The sequence below is a fragment of the Haematobia irritans genome, chromosome 4 (assembly GCF_050003625.1).
Source record: "Haematobia irritans isolate KBUSLIRL chromosome 4, ASM5000362v1, whole genome shotgun sequence".
Lineage (NCBI taxonomy): Eukaryota > Metazoa > Arthropoda > Insecta > Diptera > Muscidae > Haematobia > Haematobia irritans.
Window position 1 is genome coordinate 83,148,743 of NC_134400.1, and position 11,124 is coordinate 83,159,866.

Sequence of the window (11,124 nt, forward strand, 5' to 3'; positions counted from 1 at the left end):
AACCGATGAAATTTCCTAGTATTTCTTGGAAATATCAAACATGGTCCATTCTGTAAACTCATAGAAAAAATAATCCACGGCGTGCTCATTTCAAAAGCACTCGTTCATGAAAGTGAATCGACACACATGTGGTGTCAATCTGACAACAATAAAATGACGCCACGAGTTGTCAAAACAATAACCAGCGTTCGTGATCTGAAAACGTTATGGTTACGAATTTATAAACAAAATTAAAAAAAAAAAAAAAAAACAAGTATATACGGCCGTAAGTTCGGCCAGGCCGGAGCTTATGTACCCTCCATCATGGATTGCGTAGAAACTTCCTCTAAACACTGCCATCCAGAATCGAATTACTTAAGTTGCGGTAACGCTTGCCGATGGCAAGGTATCTTAAAACCTCCTAACACCATCTTCTAAATTGATGTAAGTCCATACGTGGTATATATTAAATCAAAAAGATCGATCCAATACGTATATAATTCAGTTTGACAAAGTAGACATAAAATTTTGACAAAATTTTCTACAGAAATAAAATTTTCACAAAATTTTCTATAGAAATAAAAATTTTGACAAAATTTTCTATAGAAAGAAAATTTTGACAAAATTTTCTACAGAAATAAAATTTTAACAAAATTTTCTATAGAAATATACTTTTGACAAAATTTTCTATAGAAATAAAATCTTGGTAGATTACTTTTGGCTCGAGTGGCAACCATGATTATGAACCGAATAAAATTTGAACAAAATCTTCTATAGAAATAAAATTTTGACAAAATTTTCTATAGAAATAAAATTTTGACAATGATGAAAATTATATTACATGTTAGCCTGATACCGAAACAGGCAATTGACGTCCAAATGCATTATATCTAATTATACAATTATTTTTCGAGCTTTATGGACAGATATAGATTAAGGAACATGGTTAATAGAGCCATTGAGCCATTTCTTTTCAATGGCTCTATTAACCATGTTCCTTAATCTATATCTGTCCATAAAGCTCGAAAAATAATTGTATAATTAGATACAATGATGAAAATTTTATTATGAACCGAATAAAATTTAAACAAAACTTTCTCTAGAAATAAAATTTTGACAAAATTTTCTCTAGAAATAAAATTTTGGTAGATTATTTTTGGCTCTAGTGGCAACCATGATTATGAACCGATATGGACCAATTTTTGTGTGATTGGACCAATTTTGGTATGGTTGTTAGCGACCATATACTAACACCACGTTCCTAATTTGAACCGGATCGGATGAATTTTGCTCCTCCAAGAGGCTCCGGATGTCAAATCTGGAGAACCTTTTATATGGGGGCTATATATAATTACGGACCGATATGGACCAATTCTGCCACGGTTGTTAAAGATCATGTACTAACACCATGTTCCAAATTACAACCGGATTGGATGAAATTTGCTTCTCTTGGAGACTTCGCAAGCCAAATCTGGGGATCGGTTTATATGGGGGCTATATATAATTATGAACCGATGTGGACCAATTTGCATGGTTGTTAGAGACCATATACCAATACCATGTACCAAATTTCAGCCGGATCGGATGAAATTTGCTTCTCTTTGAGGCTCCGCAAGCCAAATCTGGGGATCGGTTTATATGGGGGCTATATATAATTATGGACCGATGTGGACCAATTTTTGCATGGTTGTTAGAGACCATATACCAACACCATATACCAAATTTCAGCCGGATCGGATGAAATATGGTTCTGTTAGAGGCTCCACAAACTAAATCTGAGGGTCCGTTTATACACTGTTAGAAAAATATGTTTTTCATATGTTCCGATATAAACAAAATGTGTTTCGGGCACAATTTTTAAACACAATATATTTAAGTGCAAACATGTAATGTTCCTAAACTAACACTAAATGTTTGGGACACATATGTTAATATGTTAGAATATATTATGTTTGGGGCATGAATGTTTCATAAAAATAATATGTGTGAATGTAAACATATATAAATTTACAAATTTCGAGTAAACATATATATGTTGTGATATTTTATTCAGAGAGCGACAGAGAGAGAGAGAGTATAGAGAAAGAAATAGAGATGGAAACCGGGAGGGTTGACGAAAGATATCAACATAACACAGCGAGAGAATCAAAAGAGAGCAATTTCTGTGAAACTGCTTGTAAAGTTGTTTCGGAAAGTCTAAATATTATTTAATTTGAATACTCGTGTAAAGAGAATAGACATTCGGAAGCGGGCATTAAGTTCGAGTTTTGCTAAAAAATTGAAAAAGGTTATTTTCTTTAAAGTGAATTATTAAAGAAAAGTAAAAGGCAAAACAGGGTCATTTTAGAACGATAATGCCAACTTAATACCGGCCTTAAGGGTAAAAATGAAATTAAGTACAAAACACGATAAGTTTTAAATGCATTTAAAATGGTGTTAAATGCTAGTAAAAAACTGTTCACGGCTAACTAAATTTATGTGTATATTATAAAATTATTTATGTATGTTTATACTCGACTCCACGTTCTTCTTTTGTTAGAGTTTTTGAATTCCTTCCAACATTTCAATCTTTTATACAAAAAACAGTTTTTTGCTACAAAATTGTTATTTTTGCAATAAAAAAAATTATCCAAAAGCTCAGTCCATTTCGTTTATATCAAGCACTGTTCTTTTCTGACTGTAAATCTTTAATAACACACATTTCGAAGTTTCATTGTAAAAATTTCATTTAATAATATAAAAATATAAATACAAAAATTAAAAAAAAAAATTGGTGTTCGGTCGGAGTAGGGATTGAACCCAGGACCTGTTGCATGCAAGGCGGACATGCTAACCACTGCTCCACGTGGCCAACAAATATATGTTTCTGTTGAATAATGTTTTGTTTGCATCGGGTAGTGGGCGCTGCAAACTATGCTATATAAATGTAACTTATAACGATATTTGTCTATTGGTAATTATAACAGCTACGTAGCCCAGTGGTAGTGTGTTGGCTTACAAATTGCATGGTTCCCGGTTCGATTCTCAGTCCAGGCGAAAGGTAAAATTATAAAATTGAATAATTTCTTCAACATTATTTGTATTACAGAAAAAGGTGCCAAGAACTAAAAAAAATCGTGGAAGTGAAAATTATGTGAGGGAATGAGCACAATCTTCTTTGGGGAAAATTCTTCCAAGCATATAATATTTTTGGGCTCAAAATGCTTCACAACATATATGTTCACATAAAACAAACATATTAATGTTTCGGCAGTATCCACTAATATATGTGCTTCCTGCAAAATATGTTTGGAACATATGTTAGAGAAGCGATTTTTTCTGAGGGTGTATGGGGCTATACGTAAAAGTCGACCGATATGGCCCATTTTCAATACCATCCGACCTACATCAATAGCAACTACTTGTGCCAAGTTTCAAGTCGATAGCTTGTTTCGTTCGGAAGTTAGCGTGATTTCAACAGACGGACGGACGGACGGACGGACATGCTTAGATCGACTCAGAATTTCACCACGACCCAGAATATATATACTTTATGGGGTCTTAGAGCAATATATCGATGTGTTACAAACGGAATGACAAAGTTAATATACCCCCATCCTATGATGGAGGGTATAACAAGTAAGGAAAGTCTTAAGTCGGGCGGGGCCGACTATATTATACCCTGCACCACTTTGTAGATCTAAATTTTCGATACCATATCACATCCGTCAAATGTGTTGGGTGCTATATATAAAGGTTTGTCCCAAATACATACATTTAAATATCACTCGATCTGGATAGAATTTGATAGACTTCTACAAATCTATAGACTCAAAATTTAAGTCGGCTAATGCACTAGGGTGGAACACAATATTAGTAAAAAAATATGTGACACATTTAAATCTGAAGCAATTTTAAGGAAACTTCGCAAAAGTTTATTTATGATATATCACTCGATATATTGTATTAGAAGTTTAGGAAAATTAAGTAATTTTTACAACTTTTGGACTAAGCAGTGGCGATTTTACAAGGCAAATGTTGGTATTTTGACCATTTTTGTCGAAATCAGAAAAACATATATATGGGAGCTATATCTAAATCTGAACCGATTCCAACCAAATTTGGCACGCATAGCAACAATGCTAATTCTACTCCCTATGCATAATTTCAACTAAATCGGAGTTAAAAATTGGCCTCTGTGGGCAAATGAGTGTAAATCGGGCGAAAGCTTTATATGGGAGCTATATCTAACTCTGAACCGATTTGGCTGATATTTTGCAAGTTTTTCGAGACCCATAAAATATTCGGATGTACGGAATTTGAGGAAGATCGGTTGATATACACGCCAATTATGACCAGATCGGTGAAAAATATATATGGCAGCTATATCTAAATCTGAACCGATTTTTTCCAAAATCAATAGGGATCGTCTTTGAGGCGAAACAGGACCCTATACCAAATTTTGGGACAATCGGACTAAAACTGCGAGCTGTACTTTGCACACAAAAATACATCAACAGACAGACAGACAGACAGACGGACATCGCTAAATCGACTCAGAATTTAATTCTAAGCCGATCCGTATACTAGAAGGTTGGTCTATGATTACTCCTTCTTGGCGTTACATACAAATGCACAAACTTATTATACCCTGTACATCAGTAGTGGTGAAGGGTATAAATATGTGACACATTTAAATCTGAAGCAATTTTAAGGAAACTTCGCAAAAGTTTATTTATGATATATCACTCGATATATTGTATTAGAAGTTTAGGAAAATTAAGTAATTTTTACAACTTTTGGACTAAGCAGTGGCGATTTTACAAGGCAAATGTTGGTATTTTGACCATTTTTGTCGAAATCAGAAAAACATATATATGGGAGCTATATCTAAATCTGAACCGATTCCAACCAAATTTGGCACGCATAGCAACAATGCTAATTCTACTCCCTATGCATAATTTCAACTAAATCGGAGTTAAAAATTGGCCTCTGTGGGCAAATGAGTGTAAATCGGGCGAAAGCTTTATATGGGAGCTATATCTAACTCTGAACCGATTTGGCTGATATTTTGCAAGTTTTTCGAGACCCATAAAATATTCGGATGTACGGAATTTGAGGAAGATCGGTTGATATACACGCCAATTATGACCAGATCGGTGAAAAATATATATGGCAGCTATATCTAAATCTGAACCGATTTTTTCCAAAATCAATAGGGATCGTCTTTGAGGCGAAACAGGACCCTATACCAAATTTTGGGACAATCGGACTAAAACTGCGAGCTGTACTTTGCACACAAAAATACATCAACAGACAGACAGACAGACAGACAGACGGACATCGCTAAATCGACTCAGAATTTAATTCTAAGCCGATCCGTATACTAGAAGGTTGGTCTATGATTACTCCTTCTTGGCGTTACATACAAATGCACAAACTTATTATACCCTGTACATCAGTAGTGGTGAAGGGTATAAATATGGGAAACATTTAAATCTGAAGCAATTTTAAGGTAACTTCGCAAAAGTTTATTTATGATTTATCGCTCGATATATATGTATCAGAAGTTTAGGGAAATTAGAGTCATTTTTACAACTTTTCGACTAAGCAGTGGCGATTTAACAAGGAAAATGTTGGTATTTTGACCATTTTTGTCGAAATCAGAAAAAAAAGTTTCAACTAAATCGGAGTTAAAAATTGGCCTCTGTGGTCATGTGAGTGTAAATCGGGCGAAAGCTATATATGGGAGATATAACTAAATCTGAACCGATTTCAACCAAATTTGGCACGGATACCTACAATGCTAATTCTACTCGCTGTGCAAAATTTCAATAAAATCGGAGTAACAGATTGGCCACTGTGGTCATATGAGTGTAAATCGGGCGAACGATATATATGGGAGCTATATCTAAATCTGAACCGATTTCAACTAAATTTAACAATTAACGATACTAGTAAACGTACTCCTTGTACAAAATTTTAATCATATCATGGCAAAACTCTGGCTTTTGAAGCCATATAAGTCAAAATCGGACGAAAGATATATAGGGGAGCTATATCTAAATCAGAACCGATTTCAACTAAATTTGGCACAATTAACGATACTATCAAATGTACTCGTTGTGCAAAATTTGAAGCAAATCAGGGCAAAACTCTCGCTTTTGGGGCCATATAAGTCCAAATCGGACGAAAGATATATATGGGAGCTATATAAAAATCTGAACCGATTTTGCTGATATTTTGCAGTTTTTACGGGACTGACAAAACATTCAGATGTACAAAATTTGAAGAACGTTGGTTCATAAATACGTGAAATATGATCAAATCGGTGATAACTATATATGGCAGCTATATCTAAATCTGAACCGATTTTTTCCAAAATCGATAGCGATTGTCTTCTACCCGAAGAAAGACGTTATGTCAAATTTGAGGACGATCGGACTTAAACTGCGACCTGTACTTTGTGCACAAAATTACATATACAGACAGACGGACGGACAGACAGACAGACAGACGGACATCGCTAAATCGACTCAGAATTTAATTCTAAGCCGATCGGTATACTAAAAGATGGGTCTATGACAATTATTTCTTGGCGTTACATACAAATGCACAAACTTATTATACACCACAGTAGTGGTGAAGGGTATAAATATGGGAAACATTTTAATCTGAAGCAATTTTAAGGAAACTTCGCAAAAGTTTATTTATGATTTATCGCTCGATATATCGTTACCTTAATATACAAAGGCCCTAACTCATGAAAAACAAAGTTTACAGGAGGAGGAAAAAACTTAATAAAACAAGAAACGCACCAGATACAAAAAAATTTTAAATGCAGTTTTTATTATTAACATCAGACAAATTCAAAATTATAATAATTTTTTTAATATTTACGTTTTTAATTAATTTGTATGACTTAGGGCTTTTTGGGTTTGAATTTTTGAAAAAAAAAATGAGTTGGGGCTTTTTCTTGCACAACTTAAAAGAAAACAAAATAATATATCAATTCATATTTAAGTAAAGCAAATGTTAGAATTGGTAAAACAGTTTATATTTTAAGAGAATATAAACTTAGGTTTTATAAGGTAATTGTTCATAGAAGTGATGGCAGTCTTTTGGTAGTAAATTTTTTAAGTCTTGCAAATGGTCCCACTTCTTTTTGGATAGTTCAATTTTGTTACTATAAAGTGGACTAGGTTGGGCAGATTTATAAGTCGTCGCGCGTCTTTGTGGCAAAATCACGTACTCGGCACATATATCTGTTTTGTAATATATATATCCTGAGTTGTCATAACCCAATGCTCGTAGCTTGTTAACAGTTGGGTCGCCACTGCTTCTACCTAATTTTAAAACTACAATTTGAATTACAAACAATTTTACTAAACAGTAATACTAACCTGGGCGAATTGATGTGTATCGCTTGGGAATGCTTTCGAAGTCTAAAAAAAAGTCATAATGCAGTTGGTGTGCTTTTAAAGGTGAAGGGGATTGTCGAGCCTCTTTTATCAGTTCCGCAAATTGAGAAGGTAAGTATATTTGCTTTCTTCGCACCTTTCTCTCAATAAGGGAGTGTGTGGAGTCGCATTCCATCTGTGTGTGTCCACTTACTAGGTACTTCTGCTCTATTGATATATTTGTCTCCATACAAAATGTAAGCAAGGCATTGGACAAGGTAACATTTCGGTTTTGGTAGAAGCAGCCATCAGAATAAATGATTATGTGGTGGATTTCTGGACAATAAGCAACAAAGTTTCTTAAATGTTTTATAATGCATGTCACAAAAACAGACGCTACGAGACTTCCATCAGTCTCATCCCACACGAAATTATCAGATTCATGCGTGATGACATTGTACATTGTGAAATTGTGAACTTGCAATTTCATTTTATAATATGCAGAGCTTGCATTTAATTGAGGCACTAGCTTAACTGCTTGCATATCCATACAAAAGACTGCACATAATCCGGAATGTGCATTCATTATGTCATTCCGTTTCTCTTCCCGCATCTTCTCTATTTCTTCTCTGTGTTTGTTGTAGTTTTCGTCAGACACATTCTTTGCCTTATACGATATGCAAATATCACATTCGTCTTTTCTAGGCTTAAAAATTGAGTAATTAGATTCTTTCATTATATTTGCAAAAACTGGATATGACAATTTTTTTATGGCACTTTCATTGCGTGATGCACATTTATCGACGTAAAGCTTATAAATCTCTTGTTGTGACGTAAATGGATGTTCAAAATATAACTTCTTCGATCTCTTTCTACAGTAATGCGATTCCATTTTCGGCAACTCATCTAGCCATTTTTGAAGAACTGCTCGTCTTTCCTTATTGCGTTTGCCATTGTCGGAATATATTTTAGATTGTATGGAAGAAATTGAGTGCTTCTCTGGACTGATTACTGTGCCGTGTTTCTCACCAGAGCGAATCCAATTTCGAAGCATTTTTTCTTTCAATCCTAATGTTGAAAGAAACATTGGCCGGCACACTTGCAATCGGGTAGAATTCTGTCTTAAGAAAAATGCTTTGGATTGCGTCCGTGTTGAATTTTCTGACAAAATTTGTTTTTTCAGCTCCAAAGATACAAGACTTATTACATATAGACGTTTTTGCTCCCATGACATCTCCCAAAACGATTTAAAAATTTCTTTTCGCGTAGACTCCCTCAACTTCGAACAATGCCTTAAAGCACTTCTTTCGCAAAAATTTGATGTGCAAGTTGCACCTTGCTGTCTTGGAGGCTTTTGGCAGAAACGATTGTCTGATATTCCAGAATATTCTTTACCTTTCATCCGATTCATTTTATTAACATTTTGCTTCCATTCTGATTGCCTCGGAACAATTCCTCTAATGCGTTCCACAACATTTGATTTGTCTGCAGAATTTTCGGTGACAAGATCCATAGTTTTTTCTATGTATTATTTTTTCACTATTTATTTAACCGCAATAACCGCTCACAGACATACATAACACAAAAGCAATAAGAACAAAATCCGAAAATCTATGCCTGCTATGTGTTTTGGCAGTAATAAATGAGTTAGGGCTTTTTTTTTGTACTTATTGTGTGGATATGAGTTAGGGCTTTACATTATTAACTTATAACTTCGCTATTTTTCAACGTATCTCCGTAAATTTTTTATGGAAGGTGTATCTGATGGTGCTCTGTCAGAATCGACAAAAAACGCGATTTTGAAAAATTATGAGTTGGGGCCTTTGTATATTAAGGTAACGATATATGTATCAGAAGTTTAGGGAAATTAGAGTCATTTTTACAACTTTTCGACTAAGCAGTGGCGATTTAACACGGAAAATGTTGGTATTTTGACCATTTTTATCGAAATCAGAAAAACATATATATGGGAGCTATATCTAAATCTGAACCGATGTCAACCAAATTTGGCACGCATAGCTACAATGCTAATTATACTCTCTGTGCAAAATTTCAACTAAATCGGAGTTAAAAATCGGCCTCTGTGGTCATATGAGTGTACATCGGGCGAAAGCTATATATGGGAGCTATATCTAAATCTGAACCGATGTCAACCAAATTTGGCACGCATAGGTACAATGCTAATTCTACTCCCTGTGCAAAATTTCAACTAAATCGGAGCAAAAAATTGGCCTCTGTGGGCAATTCAGTGTAAATCGGGCCAAAGCTATATATGGGAGCTATATCTAAATCTGAACCGATTTCAATAAAATTTGGCACACTTGACTACACTACTAATTCTACTCCCTGTGCAAAATTTCAACCAAATTGGGGTAAAACTATGGCTTCTGGGACCGTATTAGTGCATATCGGGCGAAAGATATATATGGGAGCTATATCTAAATCTGAACCGATGTCAATGAAATTTGGCACACTTGACTAAAGTACTCATTGTTCTTCTTGTGCAAAATGTTAAGCAAATTAGGGTAAAACTCTGGCTTCTGGGGCCATATAAGTATATATCGGGCGAAATATATATATGCACGCAGAGAAGAAACATGATTGTCACAATCATATTCGAAGAGCAAAATAATATGATAGGAGCTATTTTTGCGGCGACCATGTAATATTTTAACCTGCAACCATGTTGGCTCAGTGAACATGGTTCTAAGAAAAATATAATTGTCCTCATCTAAAATGTTATTATATTGATAAAAAGAATTTTGTTTGAATGAAAAGACAATGGTCACAATTTAAAATGTTATGGTATTCATTAAAAATGTTTTTCTCCTAGTTAAAAGAACATGGTCACAACCTAAAATGTTTTGATCTTTATGAAAAAACTTTTTTCATCGTCGAAAAAAGGACGCCACTTGAGAAAAGAAAACACAAAACTAATTTTTTTTTTGTTTGTTTTTATTTATTTATAAACTAATTCATTGTTTTTTTTTTTTTTTTCAGTTGTTTATTTTATTCAATTCATATTCTACAATTTATTTCTATAAATAAACAAAAAGATTTATGTATATATAATATTAATTGCATACATAGCCCATAATTGGATACTCAAGTACATTAATTATTACTAATATGTGTTTAACAATTCTAAATTTATAACATACATTTTTTTTGTATTGTGTATAATATATGTAATGAAAAAAAAATTATATAAAAACATTACTTGGATATTTTAATAAATAAAAGCTTGTTGGTATAAGTAAAAGAAGAGAAGTTATAGATTACTCAATAATCCACCAATATCTATTTTTTTTAATAAGTTTTCTTTCAATTACATCTTTATTTGACACGTTAGTATCAAATCTCAAATCATTGTTCATTATTATTTCATTGCGGAAAGCCTTTATGTTGGCTCTTCTGTATAAGTGATAAAAAATTGGAATACCATCTTTGTTCTGAATAAAATCTTTATGATCTAAGTATATGAATGCTTCAGGGGGCACGTATCCTGAGTTTAGACTTTCCCTTATGTAATTATGATCTGTGTAGTATAGAGCTTTAATAGTATTATTTGAGGTACATTCCACACTTCTTATAATGTGATTTCTAATAAGTTTTATTACAAAATTATCTATGCGTAAAATATTAGAGGAGTTATATAGTCTTTTATTTGAGATATATTTAGTAAAATCACTTTCTGCTGATCTGTTCATTGAGGTACAAGCTCGTAGGCATTTTCGTTCAAATTTCCTCAACAGTTCCATGTACG

The 11,124-nt window shown here is 33.6% G+C and overlaps 1 protein-coding gene across 1 annotated transcript; it reads right to left on the minus strand.

Moving 5' to 3' along the window:
- Positions 1 to 6,890: 6,890 nt before the first annotated feature.
- Positions 6,891 to 9,172, minus strand: LOC142234265 (uncharacterized). The gene is made up of 2 exons (XM_075305356.1): positions 7,362 to 9,172; positions 6,891 to 7,304 (listed from the first exon to the last, which is right to left on the minus strand). Exons 1-2 carry the CDS (start codon positions 8,869 to 8,871, stop codon positions 7,036 to 7,038), a joined length of 1,779 nt encoding a protein of 592 aa, XP_075161471.1. The 5' UTR covers positions 8,872 to 9,172; the 3' UTR covers positions 6,891 to 7,035.
- Positions 9,173 to 11,124: the final 1,952 nt, after the last annotated feature.